Genomic DNA, 23,020 nt, shown 5'->3' on the forward strand with positions numbered 1-23,020 from the left:
CCGGGTGTCCTTGGCTTGTAGACGCATCGCCCCAATCGCTGCCTCCTTCGTCACAAGACCTTCTGCCCAGGTGTCTATCTATCTTTCTGTTCTCACATAGCCATCAGCAGTGTGGGGTTAAGGACTCGCTCCACTCCAGTATGATCTTATCTTAATTACACCTGCAATGACACTATCCTATATGATAAAAACATAGTTTGCAACTTGTCCCCTTGACTGGGAGTTCTTCCAGGATTTTGACTAGGGCATGGGGCCATGAGGAAGGGGGAGAGGCCCCAGCCAGCAGCCAGCAGCTGCTAGGGTCCCTACTAGTGCACAATTTTTATGCACGGGGCCTCTAATTTCCAAATAAAGCCACATTCTGAGGTTCTGGGAAGGACACGCCCTTTGGAGAGAACACTATTCAACCCGTTATGTCCATCCAACAAGAACAAAATGGCGAGTGTCCTCAGTGGGGACCATGCTGGAGAACTGTCACGATATTTCACACCTGTAGTCTCCTCCAATCCTGAGGGTGACAGGTGGGCCACAGGCAGGAACGTATATCCCACTCAGTGTTACACCAGAGCTGGGAGTAAGGAAACTCTGGGTTATTTGATCTAGACACACAAAGCATGCCGCCGTGAGTTTGAGGGGGCAGAGGTCAAAACAGAAGCCAGGCTGAGATGGGGACCAAACTGAGGAAGGAGAAAGACTTTTCATTCCGTAGATTCTGACAAACACACACCTGAGATAGGGAGGGGAGGGCAGTCCAATATTGCATGCGATGCCAGGTTGAGAGTCCAAAATCAGACCAAGAAAAAGAATTGAGAAATGTGGGCTGGAGACCCCTGGGCCAAAGGGTGGGAGCTCTGAGGCTGAGGCTGGTAGCCATGCTTTGTTCCTGGGCCTTCACTGAAAAGCCTGCCCTGGACAGGCACTTGGGGCATGAAGCAGTGCCGGGGAGAGAGCAGTCTGTGCGTGCAGGGGAGGGGAAGAGCCACGTTGCCCTGGAGAGGGTCAGGAGGGCCCACGGAAACGCACTTGAGTTTAAGAAGACAATTCGCATTTATCACAGGCCTTGACCAACGGCCCTTTGCCTTTACCTAATCCCACAGGACTGGGCTTCCCTAGCAATAGTTGTGTCAACCATTTGGCCATTCTCGCCTAAAGGAGGAATACATATATTTCCATGCACCATTAGTTTCTTTTTTAAAGATTCTTTTAAAACTGGTGAAGTGTCGATTTTCAAAAATTATGTTTCCTCCCACCCACACTCACAGGTACAAAGGATTTAAAGGCAACTGCCCCATGACCTTCATCGATCAGTTCAAAGCGCTGCACCAGTGTAACAAGTACTGTAAGATGCTGGGGCTGAAATCGCTCCAGAACAACAACCAGAGACAGAAGAAGCCCAGCGCCACAAAGGGCAAGAGCCCATCAAACTCCACCACGGCGAAGAAGACAGCGTCCGGGACCCCGGCAGACAAGAAGACCTAGCATCGCGTCGGAACTAAAGCCGCTTCCGGGCGCTGGGTGGACACCTCGAAGCACCCAGGAGAGGGCACGGCGCCCGCAGAGGGGTCTCAGCCACCCTCGCTCCCAGCTGCTCCTACAGCCGGCACCTGCTGTCTTCTTTGACGTGGGTTTGGAGCCGGGTTTGTGACCAGACTTACGGAAACCGAACCTATTAAGGATGGTCCACCTTTGTACATAGCTGTAGCATTTTTACCAGCCTCGAGTTCACGTCGGTTTGTGTATGTGCCCGTGGTTGTATTGTCCGGGACTTGGTGCTGAGCAGGGTCTGTCCACAGCCCGAATCCTCGCCACTCCCATTCCTGACCTCAAGATTTCTAGACACTCCCAGCTGCTATTGAAACAGAAAGCGTGACCGCCTCTGTCAGGCCAAGTTGTCACACTCGTGTTGCATTGTGCTGTTCTGGCTGGAGGTGGCTTTTTGAGACAGGAGGCCATTTCCCAGCACTATGCACACATCCAGTTATATTGTTCTGTTTCATTAAATTCATGTTTAAACAAAAAGTGTGAGATGCGTATATGAGCGCAGAAACTTGATCTATAGCATTAGCACCCAATCCCACATTCCCCTGGGATTAGTAACTTAGTGATTTGCTAAGACATTTACTGAAGCACAGAGCATTTGCATCTGTGTTTTTTTGTTTTGTTTTGTTTTTGATGAATCACAGTCCATAGTTTACATTAGGGGTGGCTGTGCTGCACGCTCTCTGAGTTTTGACACACATACAGTGACATGTACCGACTATAGCAATATCCTACAGAATGGTTTCACTGCCGCAAAAATCATTCCCTAGGCTCCTCCTATATTTGGATTCCCAGACTGTCCTATAGTTGGAATCCCAGAGTATGTAGCCTTTGCAGATAGCCGGCTATTTTTTTTTTTAAGATGGTTTCAATGACTCCCTGATCGCATCCATGTTGGGAAGAATGGTGAGGCCTCCTCTGAGCAGCAAGATTGATGCTTCTCAGGTTGGAAGTGCCTTTGAGTCACCGTGACCTTGGGACTGGCAGGGCTGGGGGAGGCCTGAGATGCTGTTTCCAGCATGCCCCATGCTGGCCATGGGCCACGCTTAGAGACCACGGGAGGTGGGGCCTGAGAAGCAGCGGGGAGCGGCCAGACCTGGCTTCCAAGGAGGGGCTGCTGGAGGAAGCACCCAGCTACTTCTGGACTCTGATCTGTGACACCCGCCCAGTGAGGGAGCCAGCCTCTCTCTGGGGGTGTGGCTTCACAGAGGATTCCTGGCTTCTGCTCTGAAGCACTTCTCTCCGCAGGCATGGGCTTTGGATTCAGTAGGAACATACATGGGAGTTTTTGTTTTGTTGTTGTTTTGAAAGGGATTCGAAGGAGGAAACACTTTAGCTAGTCACATCTCACATGCTCAGGAAACCTGCCACCTCCAGCCTTTCTTCTGAAGTGATTTCCCGGCTATGAATTACAAAATGCTCAATTTTTCTACGTGGCAGCCAGCAGCCTGCTTTCCCCATACCAACGGTCTTATAGGTGTACATAGCAGTGGAATTCTAGAAAGTTCCACACTAGCGAAAAGGTGCAGGGCACATTTTGATTAGAATTAGTATATATATATATATGTAGTTGTTCAAATGGAAAATAATACAATAATTAATAAATAATAACATAAGAATAAACTGTGTTTTGTGTATTCACAACTGCAAACCTGCCTTTGCCCCACCCTATAGATACACATGCTAGGTGTGTTGGTTAATAATAGTGGATTTTATAATTGGTGGTCAGTGTGTATCAGAGCGACCAGTCTGCCATGGGGCCAAAACTAGCTCTCTGACATCCCCCAAGGGGTCCCAGATTGCAAGCGGGCACAGGCCAGGCCAAGGGACACCACTGGTGCACGATCAGGGCCAGGAAGGGACATGGGAGGTTGGCCAGCCAGGGAGGGACCACGGGAAGGCTCCAAGGTGTGTCTGGCCTATCTGGCTCAGTCCTGATGGGCCAGACCCCAGCAGCAAGCTAACCTACCGATTGGAGCATCTGCCCCATGGTGGTCAGTGCATGTCATAGTGCTCCCTGGAGGTCATTGCACGTCATAGCGAGCGGTTGAGTTAGCCTTAGCATATCATTAGCATATTACGCTTTGGTTGAATGGCAGACCAGATGACTGGGCACTTAGATAATAGGCTTTTATTATATAGGATATTTGACATAGAGCCCTCTCAACAGACCACGGTATTTTCCTTAGTAATAATTTGCAGCTATAAAAATAATATTGACACAAATGATTACAACTTTAGAAAATCATAGAAGGGTAGAGAATGAAGAGTCAAAGCCATCCTGTAACACTCCCCCTCTAACTGGTGTGCGTTTGTCCTGAGAGACGGTTGAAGGGGAGGAGTTTGATGCTGATCTTGTGATTTGCAGTCAGCTCATGGGCGCCTCTCTTGGATGAGCTGTCCCTCCCTCCTTTCACAGATGCTTAGATTTTTTTCCTAAATGCCCTTATTGTTTGTTGTAATCTGATTTTATCTGTTTAAAAACACTCGAAGGACCAGACACAAAAGGCCACTGGCATGGGATGTGGCCCAGCCGTGGCTCCTCAGGATGGCCTTTGTAGGTTTGTGTGGTCATCTGTCACCTCTGTTCTGAGATGAATTGCTGCTTTCCTTGCAGCCAATTAACGATAGGTGTGTGGTGAGCTCTCTCACCCCAGAGGTGGTCTGCTGGGGTCTCAGGAATGCCCACACTCATCGCCGTTGTTTGAGCTCACGTCCACTTTCTATTGCCTTTCCCACTGATCTGGTAAGTCTGCAGTGTCTGGAATCTATAAACACAATGCCTGCTCCACCCAGGCTCCCGGGGAGGATGGCCTGTGGAAGTGGGGGGGGAGGGGAGGAGGGCGTCTAGCTGGGGATTTTGTAGCTGATGCCTGCAGGGTGGTCATATATAGTACTTACATGTCTCCATTGCTAAAGGGCTCCACAGCGGAGCTCTGTGATGGGCAGGTGATAACAATCAACGAACGGCTCATTAAAAAGAGCCTATGTTGTCAACAGCAGCAGCGGCATGCTGACTTCTTGCCAGTGGGCATCCAGCTCTGGTGAGGTCCAGTTCTGGATGCGGGGATGGCTGGCTTATGCTAACATTTCATGTGGCCTTATTGTACCAGCGCCTCCCGGCCCTGCTTCTGACAAGCCTCATAGTAGCTAAGTGTGGCGATAGATTCTTAATCAAAAGAATGTCCAAAGAAGTAACAATTCTAATTATAAAGTGTTCTGTTTCCTAATATATATATATATATATATATATATATATATATATATATATATATGAGGGCATGTGTTCAACTGGTTGCAGAGGGGAGGAGCTTGTCATACCCGCTCTGGCTGTTGTCTTGTGTGTGTGTGTTCTGTGCGGCTGGACCACCTATGTGGAAGCAAACAGCCTGGCATTCCCCGCCCCCTCCCCCCCATTTCACTCTTCAGAGGCCACTTAGGCTTAAACAGCTAAAAAAAAGAAATCACAGAGACACCAAACCTCATGTATGGGGTGCTCCAGCAGCTCCGAGGCCCTCTGAGAGCTGGCTTGTTCTAAAACGTGTGAAAAGGTTGAAAGGCAAAATGATGTCAATTTCCTGTGTAGTCACATGAACACAGGCTTCAACTTTCTGATGCAACAAACAATATTTACAGGTTCTAATTACCATGTAATATACTGTAATATACATTTTACTCTTTCAATTTGTCTGTCTCCTCCACATCAGAATGTTCGTTCCTGAAGGCAGCATTTTCTGGTTTATGTACTGTTGTATTCCAATACCTAGAAGATGCCTGCACGTACACTGAGTGGCCAGACTATTATGATCACTGAAGGAATGGCAGCACCCGGCGGAGGTAGGGCCGCCCCACCACCTCTGGCAGCCGTGGGAGTGGCTGCTCGTTTGCCCTGGATCGTTGAGGCCTTGGTACCGCTGGGGCCCCCAGGCAGTCATCTGCTTTGTCATCATGTATGCCTGTACTTACACATCTGGAAGGTCGATATGGTCTTTACTATTGTCTTCACGTCTGTGTCCCAGGAAACCAGTAAATCAAACAAACCCCTCACCGCCCGGCCTGAGGGTTTAAATGAGATGTGGTCCTGCACCCATAAATCACCTTCCCCCTCTTCCTCCCAGTGACAGGCTAGACACAAGGGAGGGAAACCACTCCCGCCCCTTTAAAAGTCAAAGAGGGCACTTTCTCCAAAGTAAGTTCTGATCCCCTCAGTTTTTACTTTTCAGAGTGTATTTTTCCAGAAACTCCTTTTTTTTGGCTCTCTCCTTCTTATCTGTCAGGTCTCTACTCAAGTCATTGAGACCCTCCCGAATCTGCCCACCCATTCTCTCCTGACCTCGGCTAAAGGCCTTGCTGAAGGTCAGGGTGCTGCAGAGAATGCCGTGCGGGGCCCTGCCCCTTCCCCAGGCTCCGAGCTCACCAGCAGCCCCACCCTCCTCTTCCCTCTTCCCTGGATGGGAAAACCATGCCCTGCTTCACCTTTGATTCTGAAAAGCCCTTTTGGGAGAAAGAACAAAACACTGTACTTTGTTTTGTGCTCCTTCTCCCTTTCTTACTACAACACCACTCTGCCTTCCCACTACCAGAAGAGTCCATTTGAAGACGGGAGAAAATGCACGCTCTGTCCATCCTCCCTACCCAGTATCCACTCCCCTTCTTTAGAAACAGCCAACTTCGCTCACAAAGGGATTTTTAAAGCTCCCGGGTGATTCCAATGTGCAGCTCAGGCTGGGAGTGGGAAGGTGCCTAGTTAAAAGGCTGCATTTCCCAGACTCCCTTGCAGCCCAGGTAGACATAAGTGACAGCGCTGACCAATGAGATGGAAGCTGACTCTCCAGGTGGAGCTTACAGGTGTGTTCTTTAAAGGGGATGGCACAAGAGATCAACCACCCTAAATTGCTGACAACCCAGTCCTTGCTTTTTTACCACCCATTTAAAAAATTTTTTATTTTATTTTATTTTATTATTTTATTATTTTTTTACAGTCTGAGCACCTGTGTGCTTTCTTTATTAATTATTTTTTAAATATATTTTATTGATTTTTTTTACAGAGAGGAAGAGAAAGGGATAGAGTGTCAGAAACATCAATGAGAGAGAATCATCGATAAGCTGCCAAGGTACATGCCCCTGACTGGAATCAAACCTGGGACCTTTCAGTCCGCAGGCCGATGCTCTATCCACTGAGCCAAACTGGTTCCGGCCATTTTTTTTATTTTTTTTATTTTTATTTTTTTATTAAAGGAGAGAAAAATAAAATGTTATTTTGTCTCAAACACTTATAACTTGTTATATCATTTTATGTAAGTTGTTCCTTAAAAACAAAGCTCTCAAAGAAAGGCATTCATAATGGAGCATTTTGCAGTGCCTTCGTTTACAGCATGGTGCTCAGATTTGGCTGCACATGAAGAGTGAACCTACTGTGCTTTTAAAAATGTCAATGCCCAGGTCCCCCTCTGAGATTCTGTGTAATTGGCCTGGGGCATGGCCTGGTGAAGGGTTTTTAATGCTCTCAGATGGTGCTAATGTGCAGCTGAGGCTCTGAGTCACCGGCTGATCGATTCTCTCCATGGCTCTCTCATCAAACACTAATGAGCACCACCACGGACGAGGCCTGCAGCCCAGTGGTCCATCAGCAGCCCCCGGAGGGCTTGTTACAGCACAGTGTGTCCCCACCCCCAGACGCAGCTCTAATGAGTCTGGGGTGGGCAGAGGATTTGCATGTCTAACAAACTCCCAGCTGGTGATGCTGAGGGGGTGTGTTTTCTTTTGCCTCCAGCCTCTTCCTCTTGGGCCCTTTCCTTAGCAAAGAAGCACGTTTCCAGCCATTCTGCTACCACCTGCCGGCTGGGCCAGGGCTCTTCCCAGAGAGGTTCTCTGATCCCCAGCGCGACTTGACTTGCGGAAGGCTCAGCCCAGCTCTTTTCTCCGTCTGCAAGAAAAAAAGCCCCTTCAAGGCCACCCCTTGGGAGCCCACAGGGACACTGGCGGTGTGTTTACAAGTCTCAGAATGTGGCGGAGGGGAGGAACCTTCCAGAGAGGCCAGAGAGCATCCCAGGGATTCCAGCTGAATACTAGGAACTCAAACCCCTATGAAAACATACTGGAGAGCAGAGGGCACCTGGGAGGGCCTGTAGTCTCACTCGAGAGCTTGGCATGTGGTTAGGCATGGACAGTTGCTTAACATCAGAGCTCCTCAGCCTTCTGAGGGTTGAGTATCCTCTTGATGACAGCTCTGGACCTTCCCTTCCCCCCTCCCCCGAAAAATGCATCTAAGTATGAAATGTCATTGTTGGTTTCTGGGGATTGAAGAATTGCCCCGATTCCACCCCTTGGCCTGGGAGTAATGCACCCATCCTTAGGACAAGAGAAGTAGCAGCATTTCAGGCTGACACCTGGCCCAAGATATCCACAACATGTTTTTCTTGCAGGCGGTCAGATGAGTAAAGACAAGAAAAAGGGGCCAGTGGATGACAGAGACTGTTGGTGCATAATTGTCAGAGATTGGATAAAATGAAATATTGATTAGCAGGAATAGGGCCCAGTGAGTGGAGACTTCCCCCCAGAGACACACATACGATTCTTGACTTTACCAACCATTTATTTACTCAACAAGTATTTATCGCAAATCCACCATGTGATAGGACTGTTTTGTGAGCTGGGGACATAGCAAGGTCCCTCTTCTTGCATGTCTGGTCTTATAGTGTGGACACAGGAAATCAACAAATGAATAAGTGATGTCAGGAGGCGAAGAGTACTACAATGAGAGGAAGGCGTCAGTTAAAAGACAACTTCAAAGAAACTAGAATGACAGGAAGGAGTAAGGTATACCTGGAAGGGTCTGGATGGGTGGAACAGTAAGTGCAAAGGTCCTGAGGCAGGTTGCACTTGACATGCTTGAAGAAGAGAAAGTGAGTGGTATGGTGTGGAGTGAGCAAGAGGAAGAACAGGAAAAATCTGAGGTTTGTCCAAGGGGGGATGTAGGGAATCCTTGAATTTTATGCTCACTGGGTAACATGCTCTAATTTAAGTTTTAAACATAAATCAGCTTCCAGTGGAGAAAATAAATAGGCTTGCTCAGGACTCTCATGATAGTAATGATCAGTTGTATTCTTTTGCCTTATCAGATTAATTATCTATTCTCCCTTGGTCTTACTCAGGGGTCAGCAAGCTTTCTATAAATATAAATAGTTTGGGTTTTGCGGGCCATATGGCCCCTGTCATAAGCACTCTGCCGTTGGAGTGTGAACGCAGCCACAGACAACGCGTAAAACAATGAGCCTGACTCTGTTCCAGGTGGTCAACCTTCCCAGTTCCCCCGGACCAAGGGGGGCTTCCGGGACCTCAGACTTTCCGTGTGAACCTGGGATAGGCGGGGCCAATGGGCCCGTTGGTAAATTCCAATTAAACTTTATGTGTGGACGCTGATTTGAGTTTCATAGATATTTCCCACATTGTGAAATAGTATTCATCTTTTTTTTTTTTTTTTTTTTTTTTTTTTTTTGATAACTGGAAAATAGAAAAACCTCGCTCAGTTCATTAAAAACCAGCCTGGATTTGGCCCACAGGCTATAGGTTGTCACCTCCGGGTCTGACTGACCCATCAGTAAAGTGCACAACCATGAACTAGCAGTGCCATTGGGCCTGCCCACCCTGCTGTTCTTCCTCCATCCTGCTCCCAGGGATACCTCCCCCTCCCCTCCCCCCTGCCTCTCTAGCCGCATCGCTGGCTAGTGCATGATGTTCCTGCCATACCCGTTGGCTTCGCATTCTCTGGCTGTTCCAAACCCCATTCCACTTGAAGATTTTACACAGCTGTCCCCTGGGAATTCTTCCCCCTGCTGCTCCATTCGGAGAATAAACAGCTCCTGCTCTGAGAAGCAGCTCTCACTCTATTATTCCTGCATCGGACTTCCTTATACACAGACACTCTCTTTGTTTACCCTCCCCACAGGTTGACCAGTAGCCTGTGGCGCGGCCTAGACTGGGAGCTCTGCTCCAATGGCAACACACAGCTTACTGGAGACAGTTCTCTGGCTTAGGGGTCCACGCTGGAGAATCAGGGCGGGAGAAAGTCCCTTGGTAGCCACGTGAAGAAACTGAAAGACACTCAAAGGAGGCAGGCAAGCAGCGGCCACTAAGTAGCAGGGGCCACGAGACCCCAGGCTTGGCAGAAGATTGGAGAAAGCAGTAGTTATATGTGAGCAGAAATTGTGGGTAAGGGTGGTGACAGGACAGCTGAGAGAGCAGAAAAGGGGGCAAATGATAGAGGCTTGGTTTATTTCTCCAGTCCTGGGAGTGACCAGTTGCCCTGTCTGTGCAGTGCTCACGAATCCTGGCTACCTACCACTGTCCATGAGGCCTTACCTTCTGACAGTTTGGGAACTCTCACGTGATTCCCGTCCCTTTACTGCATGCAGCCTCTTCTAAAACACTATCCCCAGCTCAGTGTTTTGCACAGAGTAGATGCTTAATAAAGATGGCTGCAAAAGTGATTACTTGAGGTCATTAGAAAAAGAAAAATAAGAAAAAAAAACTTTTGCTATCAAAATTTCCTAAAATACCGCCTACCTTTGGACCCCCTAGGGCCCTTTCCTTGCTTTATTCAATGCTTTATTCAATTAATGTATCGCTCTAACTTCTGAGCAAAGGATCTGAGATGACCTGTGTCCATGCAGAGACACAGGGGAGACCAGAGCAGTCTCAGGCACCATTGTTATGCTCAGTGAGAGGGGCTGTGCATACAGCAGCCAAACATCCAAACAGTAGGAGGTAATCTCTGACCTCTTCGTATCCAGCTGCAGCTGAACGCCACGCAGAAAAGCAAGACAGGATGCGCTGTGTGGAAGACAGGCAGCTTTAAAAATGAGATGGGCTTGAATGAGCTCTTTATTGGGCTAAACGTGCCAGAAAAGTGAAAAGGAAAGGACTTGCTCTAGAACAAGATTAGTTCTTGTTTTGACTGGGTTACCTGACACCCAATAGAACAACCCCTCTCACTTCTCCCCATCTGCCCCCAAGCCTCTGAAAACTTATGTTACCAAAAAAAGCCGATTCTGGTGCCGGGGAAAGTTCTCAATGCAATCAGTTTGGAACACGGAGGCAGCAAAGGTGAAATCCTTTGGAATCACTGAGGTTATGACATGCAGGGACATAGCCTACCACTTGGGGGCAGTATGATACATAGAGAGTGAGGGCTGGGATTACCAGGATGCTCATTTCAGCCTAAATTGGAAATCACAGCCCTGGCTTTTCCCTGGTTAAAAAATATATATATATCTCAGTTGAACAAGAATTTAAAGGCATGTTACCCAGCTCCTCTAAGAAATTAAAATTCTTTGCACGTGCACTACAGACACACAGACACACAGGCAACTGCCCTCGTCACCTGCAAAAAGGGCGATGTGCTTCTTTTACTTAAAAGGCGATGCTTTCTGTGGATGTGTGGCTTCACGTTTGAGAGGAAAACCCCCACCACGTAAATTTCAGACTCAGTTCAGTTGCTCTCCGGAGGAAATTGCTGGGAGATGTTTCAGGAACTCGAAGCGAACTTGAGGTCTGGCAAGATGGATGTGTCTGTGCTTCGCTGGCTGAGGTCAGGGATTTCTCTTTAACTGGTGGCTGCCTGAAGCACCTGCGTGCTTCCTCCCTGGAGTACTTGACCCTTCTTCTTTCACGGCTTTCTCCCACACTACAGATGGCGTTCCCTTCCTCTCAGCCCGCCGTCCCCGTCCCCGCTTATAAAAACCCTGTGACTAAACGCTCTGACTCATTTGCCTGTGTCCTCACTAGACTGGCAGCCCTATATTCTGGAACCGGCATCTTTTTTTTTTTTCCTTCCTTCCTTCCTTCCTTCCTTCCTTCCTTCCTTCCTTCCTTCCTTCCTTCCTTCCTTCCTTCCTTCCTTCCTTTCTTTCTTTCTTTCTTTCTTTCTTTCTTTCTTTCTTTCTTTCTTCTTTTTTTTAAATTCTCAGTGACTAGCACAATGCCTGACACATAGTAGGAACACACGTTTGGATGTTGGTTGAGTGAGTGAATGAATTATTCATTTTTGCATCCTATGTGCAGTGTTCAAACATTCTAGGTACACAATGGACTTGCATCACCTAACTCTTATTTCAGAGTGTATAGGTGACCCAGCTTTCTAAGTTAGGCACTTTGAAGTCACTTACAGTGTCATGCCTTTGCATGTGTTTGAAACCCTTCCTTTTCTCCTAGAAAACTTAGAAAGGAATTTGGATATTAAGGAGTAGAAAGTGAATGCCCCGTTCTTTCAACTCCCCACAGGTCCTAGGGCTCCTGTGGTGGGTGTGTCTCCAACAGCCTCCCTGAGCCGGTCCCCAGGCAGGGGGAGCAGAGGGGCAGTGAGACATGCAACTGGTGGCCATGGCGTAGGGTTTCCGTGATTGGGGAGGAGGCCGCAGTGGAGGAACCTGGCTCATGACCTGGCATGGGGAGCAGTATCAGCCTGAATCACGAGAGACAGCCAGCTCACTCCTTACCCAGCTCCTGTGAGACATAAAAATTCCTCCCACAAAAGTGAACGTGTTCTAATCCATTCCGTGACCCCTACCAAGTCCCCCTCCACAGATCCTGTCTGCTTCTGATGTGGGAACTGGCGAAGTAAGGGCAGCAAGATCATCACTTCCTGCACTGACACCCAGCACGACCCACGGCCCTTTGCCTGTAACCTCCTGGCAATGGAGTCATCCAAATAAATAAGAGGAATTATTTCCCAATAGCAACAAAGCAGAGGGTAAATCTGACTCAGTGCTTCTTCATCTGGGAAGAAATCAAGGACATAATTAAAGTCCTTGAAAGTCTTAATGTCTTTGTGTGACTTAATGTCTTAGGCCCTAAGTTAGGCCATTGGAAGTCACTTACAGTGGTCTGCAACCTGTGGCTCACGAGCCACATGCGGTTCTTTGGCCCCTTGAGTGTGGCTCTTCCACAAAATACCATATGCGGGCGCACACATACAGTGCGATTGAAACTTCGTGGCCCATACACAGAAGTTGGTTTTCGGCCTGGGCGAGTCTATTTTGAAAAAATGGCGTTAGAAGAAGTTTAAGTTTTAAAAATTTGGCTCAAAAGAAATTTCAATCCTTGTACTGTTTATATTTGGCTCTGTTGACTAATGAGTTTGCCGACCACTGTTTTAGGGTAACTATCTAACTCCCAGATTGAGAGCAGCTCAGAGAGGGGACCAGGTCTCCTTCTTCTTTGTGTCCCAGGTCCCAGGACAATAGGAGGCACATGGTAACCATGCAACGCATGCCTCTCCTTGGAGGTCCAGCTGGGCCACAGGCTAACTGAACTGCCTTGGGCACATTCCTCCACCTTTCTGGGCTTTGGCTTTCTCACCAGAACAAAGAGTAAACTGGTGGAAAGCAAGGCTAAGAAGAGTTCAGAAAAAAATATACATGAGCCATCTACCTATGACAACTGCTGTGCTATTTCACAGCCCCGGGGGGCTAGCAGGTGCATTGGACAGGCCTCAGGTGGCAATTGTCATGTTTGGGGCACACATTGTCCTAGATGAAAGGATGGCAGGGCCTCACTGGCATGATTCTCAGAGCGAAGTAAGGCCATCTCTCCCAGGAAGAACCCTCACCGGGTGGCTGCCTGGTTCTCTGCTGCCCCCCACCTCCAGTATGACTTTCACTGCACGTCCAAGCGGACCCTTTCATCTTGCAAACTACCTTGGGGGTCAGTGAGTGTCCCCGGGCGTGCTTTATGGGAAAGGACTGGCAATAGTCACCGAGGGGATGGTGGAAACGGTGAAGCTGGGCTGGGGAAGGAGCAGCAGGATTGTATTAGCCGTGGCTTCAACGTGGAGGGCGGAAGCGATGCCTTAGCGTGCATCCCTTAGCGTTCTACCCAAAGAGTGAGGCCCCATCTTGGATGCAGACCTGACGCTAATGCAGGCAGGAGCCATGATAAGCTGCGAGGAGAGCCAACCCAGTAGAAATGACACAGAATACCCTTCCTTTGTTCCCTGTTTAATTCCACTGGAGCAAAGCTTCATGGACAGCAGAGGCGTGTGTGAGGCCAGCCTTTGCATGGTCACTGAGCATGGGGACTTTTGGGACCTGAAGGCTCTGGGTCAGCCATTGGCATATCAGTTGGCTGGTCCCTAAGTTGATCCGTGTCTTGGTCACCCCCTTCCTAACTCCTAAACTACCACTGAGATGTCCTTCCCTCATCCTCCCCTTCTCTTCATTATGGCTCACAGCACCTGGCCTTCTCTGCATCTGAACACTCATAAGGAAATCTTGTCATGTGACACATCTTGCTCTCATCCTACAGGCTTCCCCGCAGGGTTCCTTGGCAAAGCAGCCAAGGGTGGGGTAGGGGGTTGGGCCTGAGGATATTGATCAATCCTGGTGTGATTAACCCAGCTTCTACATGGCCCTAGCTGTGGAACAGGAGGTTGTGTAGAATAATCAGGCCAAGGAAGGTGACACGCAGAGGACATCAGATTCAGGAGACCCACATTGAGCTGTAGTTGCACGACCAGATGGTTCCATAAATATTCTGTCTCAGGTCACTACCTGGGGCAGGAGCCTTTGCCACGTGTTGTGTGCGTCAAATGAAATAGTGTGCTCGGGAGTGATGGGAATGACAGCAGAGCCCTCTCCCAATGCTTGTAGAACCAGTGCTTTCTCAAATTAAACACAAAAATGAACAATTTCAGGGTCGTCTGGTTCTCCTATTGGCAGTGGTTGAGGTGGGAGGGGATGCGGGGCAGTCAGGAGTGGACCTCCTCCTCTTTGGTAGAGCTTCTTTGACCTTGACAGTGAGTGTGTCATAGATGTGTGCACTGCACTCCAGTGGTGCTTTCCAGAACGGGACTTGGGATACTTTTACAAAATTTTGCTCCTTTGCTAATAAACATGATCAATCAAAATGGTCTCAAACCGAATGTGAGCCAGTGAGCACCATATCCGGAAATGATGTCAGACACTTTCTAATTCATCCCTTATGCCTAGGTCAGTGCCAGACACATGGGAGCCACTCAGAGCATATTTATTGGATAAATGAAGGGCTGATGAGTGACTGAATGGTTTCTGGTGGTTGCTCCAATCCTTTCCATTTGATTAAACATGTCCTGGTTCATTTAGCCAAATCACGAGAGAAGCGTTAGCCACACACACACAGAGCCTACTCCTCACTTTAAATGCCTCTCAGAGAAAGAAGGGGCTTCACACTAGACCACCCAGCTGGTCCCATCGTCCCAGAAGCTGCTTTGGGTTTAAAGTGTTCAGATTTGCTAAGGAAACTTACACACAGCTCATATATAATTTCCTGATGGTAACTGAAACGTAAGGAAGACGAGCCTAGCATACAAATTCAGTAATCAGTAGAAATCAAACATGCTCTAGAATTTCTGAAAGGTCAGTTATTAGAAAACTTACGTTTTTAAATCATTGAAAACAGAAGAACCTCAAACCTTAATATTGTCCCGATAAACCTGTGGTTTGCATAACTCAGCTCTCATAACTTAGTTCTCGGTGTCTAACACTTGCTTAACTATTCATTTCAACTCTATAAGCGTGGGTTGCACAATTACCATGTGCCTCGCCTCTGGCTGGGTGCGCTGGGGAGCACTGCAATCCTTCTATTGGCTCAGGAAAACAAGCACATTCGTCATCAGCTTAAGTATTTAACAGCATGCGAGAGGCACGGTTCAGATGACATATTGGTTATGAGCATAAAGGGACCGGAATTTTCAGTAACCACACGTAACTGGCAACTCTGCTCTAAGTGGAACCTTCTTGCTCATTCCACACTGATGCCAAGGCATTTATTGAGTGGAAGGATGGCCTAACAGTAGCTATTTAGTGTGATAATGGCGTTTGATAGTTTGGACACAAACACCATTGTCACACTCCACAGCTCTGCTAAGGAACGTCTGTGGCTGTGACGGTGTTAACTTCACCCGCACATCCGTCCGCCCCGGCCTCCAATCACCAGGCACCTCGCCAGCTTCCAGCAGTAACCTGAGCGGAGAAAAGAGGGATCAAGGATGGGGAGCATCTCGAACACCGGGAAGAGATGAAGACTCACGAATCTCAGGTTTATGTGTTCCAGCTGATGCAGGGATCCACATCCTTAAGTCCTATCACCACCCTGCAGAGCCTCCCGCCAAACCCAAGTTCTAAGACTTCCTATGGAAATGGGTGAGAAATCTGTGTGCACCAGATACCTAAAAGGGCTAAAAGAGAAAGAATCCCTAGAGGGCATCGATTTTAGAAAATAAATACTTAGCGGGTCGCCACATTATAATCTGTAATCATTTGACTGGGTCCTCACCATATATCTCAACCCGTCGTCAGTAAATGTGGTACATTCTGCAGTCTAAGAAGATTAACAACATTTTGCCTGGGGATATGGCTTTTAGAGGGGCTGTAATCTACTCTCAGTAGTGTCTATTGGATGCAGGGACGATTTCAAATCTTATTCACCACAGTCATTTTCCACCGTCAATAGTGGGTGGAAGGTGAGGGAAAGGAAGGGAGGAAGGAAAATGGAGAGAAAGAGGGGAACTATTCAATTTTTCATGAAAAATACTCATTTTCTTGCAAACAAGAGCCTCTTATGAATAAATCCCTCTGGTTTACTTGGTTTCCTGTTGAAAATGGTTTCTAGCTAATATATGCATTCTTTCCCACAATGGAGAATGAGAGGAAATAAAGCATTTCACCTAATATTTTATTTTCTCCTGAATGCTGGAGAAGGAGGGAGAAGGGGGCCAGTTTATTTTTATTCCAGGAGACCTGAGTGTTAACATTTGATCAGAACCTTGCTTGAGCCAAAAACTGGCCCATCCTTTTAAAAATTTATCTTTCTTGTTGGAAATATTACAGATGTCCCCCTCTATTTCCCACTGGCCCCTCCACCCCCTCAGCCTCACCCTAGGCCCTCACTGCACTATTGTCTGTATCCATGGGTTATGCATATATGCAGGCCCATTCTTTCTTTTTTCTTTTTCTTTTTTTTTTTAATTTCAGAGAGGAAGGGAGAGGGAGAGAGACAGAAACATCAATGATAAGAGAGAACCATTGATCAGCTGCCTTCTGCATGCCTCTTACTGAGGATTGAGCCTGAAACCTTGACATGTGCCCTTCAGAATCAAACCCAAGACCCTTCAGCCCGATGTTCTATCCACTGAGCCAAACCAGCGAGGGCTGCAGGTTCATTCCTAACAATGGAAAGTGGACCCTCTGTGTTTTTCAGTAAAAATGGTTATTCACACGCAGACCATAGTCACCCTTTTCAAGCCAGACTATGCACTTACAGCACACTACGAAAGTCACTCAGCTCCCAGGACTGGAGGATTGGAGCCTTTATTTATTTATTTATTTACTTATTTATTTACTTATTTATTTATTGCTTTTCAGTTTTATGGCGATATCATTGATCTAAAACGTTATATTTGTTTCAGATGTACCACCCAGCCTCTTTTCTTTCCTTTTTGACAGCGCCGATTGCTCATCTTCCTATTAAGTGGCTGACTTCCTTTGGTTTCTGTCTGTGCCCTGACTTGCCTTTACCGGTGCAGCCATTGGCAGGGCAGCGGGACAGTGCCACCCGGCCCACCGTCAGACCTTCGCTCTTCAGGTGGGATGCTTCACCTGGGCACTTTGGTCACGACTGACACCAGATAGAACTCCAGAGTTCCAGCTGGCCCCCAACGCCACCAATGACCCTGGGGTGCGGTCATGGTGGACATCCTTGTGGGGTTAACTGTCTGGTTCCTCCCTTCCTGACTGCTCCTTCTAACAAGTTAGCCAAGCTCACCTGCTTTGTCTTTGCTGGAGGGCCCTAGAACAGAAACCCCTGCTTCCTGGCCACCCAAGGGACATTGCTGACCATGACCACAGGCTTCAGAAATCTCCTTGTTCATTTGGGAATCATCCACGGGAAGTGGACAATTTGACAGTTAAAATGGTCCTGGTAGGACACAGTTGGAGAGCTCTGTAAAGGAAAGGTGTTGGGCCCATTTCACTTACAGTGGCCCAGAGCAGCATCCGGCCCCTCCACTTCTCCCGTGAGCTCTGTGTGCCTCTGGCTTTCAATAATCTGCCAAAGACAGAAACCGGGAGGAAGAATAAACAGGGAAGAAGAAAAGAGAGGAATTTAATGTGTTATAGGCAGACCTTACCAACTCCTCCCCAAATAAACATCTATTTCTTTGGTCTAAGAAAAATATCTCAAGAAAAAAGTCCTTGAATTTGGAGAAAAAAATTTTTTCCTTCAAATTTGTAGAAAGATTTATCTATAAGGTTATCCATGGAGGAATTGTTCATAATAGTAAAAATTGCAAACAACCTACATGCCCAATGATAGAAGGTTAATGCATTTATGATACACCCTGGTCATTTAAGTTGATATAGGGGGGGGGGGGGGAGAAAGGTTGTTGACTTGGAAAGAGATTCAAGATATGTCATTGAATGAAGAGGTAGTTTATGTGAAAAATGCATACATATCAGGGGCCAAAACATCAAATAATATTATATCTGTGGTAGAACTAGGGTTTCTTGTAGCCCCTCCTTTTGTTTCTCTGCATTTATTTCTACAAGTCATGTAGTACTTTTGTACTAAGAAAAATAATTAGAATTTAAACAATTTGTAAGCAGGGTGTGTGTGTGTGTGTGTGTTCCTAATAAAAATTCCTTCTTGAACAGGCTTTTCTGAAATTGGGAGGGTAGAGGTTACCTATGTCTGTGTGCTGCTTGTCAACAAGCTTGACAGGTTAGTGATGTGCTAAGAGATGGGCCTCAGGCTAATTTCCTAGCAAATGATTAGTGAAATATTTTATTATGCAGTTCACTAATTTTATGGTATGATTGAATCGATCAATAAACACATTTATTGCATGTCTATTGTGTTCTCAGCCTTGTACACAACTTGCAAACATAGCTCTAATGGCCATCATCTTTTATTACTTCTTTGATTGTTTCTGCAGGCTAAACTCAGCCAACCTGCAACGCAGTTGAAACAAGCAAGCAGAATGTTTTTGCTTTTTCCAAATGCCATCCAATAATATGTCACTAACAAGAAAATGAGAAATGGTTAATGCCAGGAACTACTTGGAGATATATATATTTCTCATAGTTATTTCTCATTCTGCAGATCTAAAAAAAATCGTTTGTTCCAGTGTTTTCAAATGTAACAACTTAAATAGTACCAGTTCATAAAAACTAGAAAGTTCATAAGGTGGCAGAGACATAATTAGACCTGTTATTTCCAGTTAAGGAAAAGGAATGCTTAAGGCAAAGATGTAGGATATTAATCAAGGTGATGGGTCCAAATGCCAGCACAATTTTCTACAGCTTAGCTTAGAAAAGGCCTCAAGGGCTCCTGCTAGGGTTTCTCCTCTGATCTCAGCCACATTACGCTCTCCCCATCTCTCCTTGTGCCTTGTTTCTTGGGGTTTCCTGAGAGGTTAATGCTAGGCATTCCTAAATTCCTGTGCAGCGTTCGAGTCTAACTTTCCCTCACCTTCCCAACCTGGACTGTCTCTCTTGACATTTCTATCGATAGTTGCTGCGCTCAGTTCAGAATGCAGTTTTCCCATTGAGCCCGTGGGTATGAGAAACAGGCAAGACCGCGCTTGCCCCTCGTTGTATGTCAATGTCATGGGCTTTTTTTTCCTTTTTTTTTTTTTTTTTTTTTCCTATTAATGGGGAAAAGGAGTTCATCATGGAGGAAGCCTTTAAAAGCCAGGTCCTCTAGCAAATACTGCCATCTTTAACTATTTTGTGTGCATCACAGCTTTGTGCAAGATGCTTTTGACTCACAAGTACCAGGAATGCCACAAACTCCTTATTCTTTCTTAAGTCAGACCCGGGCATGAGCAGCTTGCCTTTGCCTGCATAGTTTGCTGCCCAGGGGCTGAGAACATCCTAGGGCCAACCCCTGAGGACTGAGAAAAGAGTGCGTTGGGGACCATGAAATGTTGTTACCTTGAAGAAAAACCGACCTGTCAGCTCCAAAAAATAAAGTTTTCTTAAAAAACAAAAGCTGAGTGGAGATGTCTTTTCTTAATTCCAAACCCACATTCACTATCATTTCAAATAGATGTGTGAAATGCATCCATCTGATTCTTTTAGGCTGTTAGAGTTTAGATGAAGACAAAGAAAGTCCCTATCATAAGCCCGAGTCCTGTCACTCAGAAAGTTCATGGAAATTTGAAAAAAGAAATATCCTGTCAGTAGAGAGCAAAGTGGCATTTCTTTTCTCGTTGACATTGTCTGGAAGGGAAGATTGGGATGCTCCTGACCATGCTTATCACCACCCAGGGGAGAGGAGGGGTCACTGGGCAGCTTCTCAGCTGAGTCTGCGTCTCACCAGACTCCTTGTGAGAGAACTGCTGAGGCTGGTGGGCTCCTAGGCACCAGGTCCATTTCTCTGCGAGCGCCCAGCGATTTCCAGTGCCGGGGATGGACCAGCACGAGGCGGACACCTGAACAGCTCTGACGCTGGCATTTTAGAATTTGCAGAACAAAACAGTGAGCTTTGCTATGTGCTTGCCCAGAAGCTTGGGCAGAGGAGGGATTCCTGGTCAGATAGACCTCCTAATTCCAGCCAGACTTCTGGAATTGTTAAAGGAAGATGTAGGATATTAATAATATTAATATCCAGGCCTTCGTGCTATTGTTAAAGCAGACCCCCACAGAGCAGGGCACATTTTCATGACCACCAGGAGCAGAAATAAAGCCCATGTCGCCTCTGGGCCCTGGCTCCTCCCAGCATTCCCCTTTCCCCATGCAGGGCGAGAAGAACATCTAGAAAAACCTTGAGGCTTTCTGAAGAAGCAATAAACGTGGCAGACACATGCAAGAATGCCGGGTTTACTGCTGCACCTTGCTCAGGTGTCGTGTGGGGTCTTTTTGAACACCTAGGCCACAGCTCACCCCCACTTTTGAAAATCGGTGAGCCTCCAAAAGAACAATCTAATTCACACGGGGAGCTGGAGGGTTCATGCGAAGTGGGGACCTTACCTTTCAGTTGCTCGAGTCCACAGCCCAGGGCCCCTTCTCTGGCCCGAGGGGATGGGGGCGCCACCAGGCTCCCTGTTCTGCGTGGGGCGGCCATGGGCACAAGCCCCGGGCTTCTGTGGGTTTTAGGCCTTGTCCCTCTCCCTTTATGGGATCCAGGCTTTTAAAGTAAACAGTTGTTTCCCTTTCTGATAAGTCACATTAAATTATCGATTCAGAACGGGGGGAGGGCATGACCTTAGCCCATGAAGTCACCTTTGGTCAGGCACACTAAGCAAGGCCGGAAAGCCCCACGTCCCCACTGCGGGTGTGGGGGTGGTGGGGGCAGGGATGGAGGCGACAGGTGAGCTGCACTGGTGAGCACACCGCTCCTCAGCAGGCTCCCAGGCTTAGCCATGTTTAACTCTTTCCTTCCAGGGAGACTGCAGATGGTGACCTTGTCACCTCCTCAGAATTCTAGACCCAGGAAAGTGCCCTGGTCCCTGTGAGAGCATCGGACTCAATACCCTTGGCTCATCCCACTTAGAGCTCTTGACCAATATTTGGAAGCCAATCTCATTCTCCTCTTGCACTCATCACTTCTGACGTCATTGCAATCCTACTTATTTGTTCTCACCAGCAATTATTAAGCTCCTCCTTATCTGCTAAGCTCTGATGAGGCGATGTGAGCAAGCTTGGCAGGAAGACGGATTGTGACAATTCTTGGAGGCTGTCCTGGCTCTAACTGTAGTCTGTTAGCGGCCATTGTCTTTAATGTCTCTGGTCATTTATTTCCTCCTCAGGCCACTTTGTCATTTTGCTTTCTGAAGCTTTGAAAGGAAGCTATCTATTATATTACAACCTGAAGTGTGTGTGTGTGTGTGTGTGTGTGTGTGTGTGTGTGTGTGTGTGTGGGGTGGGGGGGTGGGGAGGCTGGTGACCCTGGGCAAAGCTCACATGGTCTGAGGAGGTGGGCAGGCTTCACCAGCAGGTCTTGTTCGTCGTTTTGCCCTACGCTGGCTCTTAGTTATATTTCTTTTCAGTTGAAAGCACAATATGCTGGCTTTTTCTGTTTCCTTCCTAAGAACTGCCAGCTGGTCCTAAGAAATGAGCCCACAAGGTTGCTGCTGCTATTTGGTCCCTCAGTGCCTGAGGGAGACCCCTTTTCGGGTCGCCTCTGGCCTCCCGAGGTCATCCTGCCAGCTCGCTTCTAGAAAAGAGCAGGGGATGACTCAGAGGTTGAGTATCGACTTATGAAGCACGAGGTCACAGTTGGATTCCCGGTCAGGGCACATGTCCAGGTTGCAGGCTCGATCGCCAATGTGGGGGGCCTGCAGGAGGTAGCTGGTCAAGATTCTCTCTCATTACTGGTGTTTTTATCTCTTTCCCTCTCCTTGCCTCTTTGAAATCAATTTTAAAAAAAGAAAGAAAAGAAAGAGCACAGGCTTCCGTGAGGGCTGAGCGATCAGCTGTGGATTCCCAAAGATGGGGCATTCACATGGCAATAGCCCAGATGTTCATGGTCAGATGGGACAAAAACATGGAGGGCCCTGTAGAAACCACCATGTCCTGCTGCTCCAGCTTTGTTCAGAGAATATGGTGTCAATGTGATTTTTTTAAAGGTCACATTACTGGCACTGCCTGGAGTAACTTCCAGTGTACTTCTTAAGTTGCTTCTTGGTGATTTCAGAATTACTTTTGGTTTTTCTCCTTTAAAGTGAAGTAGATTCCTGAGACAGCCTCCCCCTCCCCTCTGCACCACCACCACCACATAGCTAGTTTTTCCAAGGGTAGGACAAGCACTTCCCTCCACTCTGCCCAGCCTGCCCCAGGCCCGGCCCCTGGGACATCCAGGTCACTTTCATCACCTCTCAGTCTGTGACAGTTGATACATTTTTGAAGAGACAGTTTCCCCTTCTTTTGGAAAACCACAATGAAGACAAATGTTCAGCTTTCAGATGATTTCCTTTAATGGTATTTGCCAGGATTCTGGATTTTAGAGTAAAGCTCAATCTTGTCCTATTTATAATCCTCAACCAACTTTCTCCTGCCAACCCTCACTTTAGCTGCCTTTAAAATGATCTTCCTTTGTATTTTTTATTTTTAATCATAGGGGTGCATTCTTTTTTTTTTTTTAAGCTCTTTTTAAAAAATATATATTTTATTGATTTTTTACAGAGACGAAGAGAGAGGGATAGAGTTAGAAACATCGATGAGAGAGAATCATCGATCAGCTGCCTCTTGCACACCCCACACTGGGGATGTGCCCTCAACCAAGGTACATGCCCTTGACCGGAATCGAACCCAGGACCCTTGAGTCCGCAGGCCAATACTCTATCCACTGAGCCAAACTGGCTTCGGCAGGGGTGCATTCTTTTAAGAAAAGGTAGATTTGAATCCTGCAAGGCTGAAGTTCACTTTGGAACAGGTCAATCCCCAGTGCTTGTACTCAGAGACAGGCTACAAAACTGGGCTTTGAAACATGAAAAACAAAATCAGAA

The 23,020-nt window shown here is 47.2% G+C and overlaps 1 protein-coding gene and 1 long non-coding RNA gene across 2 annotated transcripts in view; one reads left to right on the forward strand and one right to left on the reverse strand.

Moving 5' to 3' along the window:
* ALPK2 (alpha kinase 2) overlaps positions 1-3,130 on the forward strand; it is a 101,085-nt gene extending 97,955 nt beyond the window's left edge. Inside the window, exon 13 of the mRNA XM_036419415.2 lies at positions 1,263-3,130. Coding sequence (XP_036275308.1) covers positions 1,263-1,479 — 217 coding nt within the window. The 3' untranslated portion in view covers positions 1,480-3,130. The remainder of the gene's footprint in view (positions 1-1,262) is intronic.
* Positions 3,131-15,239: 12,109 nt separating this feature from the next.
* LOC118708264 lies at positions 15,240-20,714 on the reverse strand. Its single transcript, XR_004984508.2, has 3 exons — positions 20,544-20,714; positions 17,550-17,619; positions 15,240-15,536 (listed from the first exon to the last, which is right to left on the reverse strand). It is a non-coding gene; the product is annotated as an uncharacterized LOC118708264 (long non-coding RNA).
* Positions 20,715-23,020: the final 2,306 nt, after the last annotated feature.

The sequence above is a fragment of the Pipistrellus kuhlii genome, unplaced genomic scaffold, assembly GCF_014108245.1.
Source record: "Pipistrellus kuhlii isolate mPipKuh1 unplaced genomic scaffold, mPipKuh1.p scaffold_m20_p_6, whole genome shotgun sequence".
NCBI lineage: Eukaryota > Metazoa > Chordata > Mammalia > Chiroptera > Vespertilionidae > Pipistrellus > Pipistrellus kuhlii.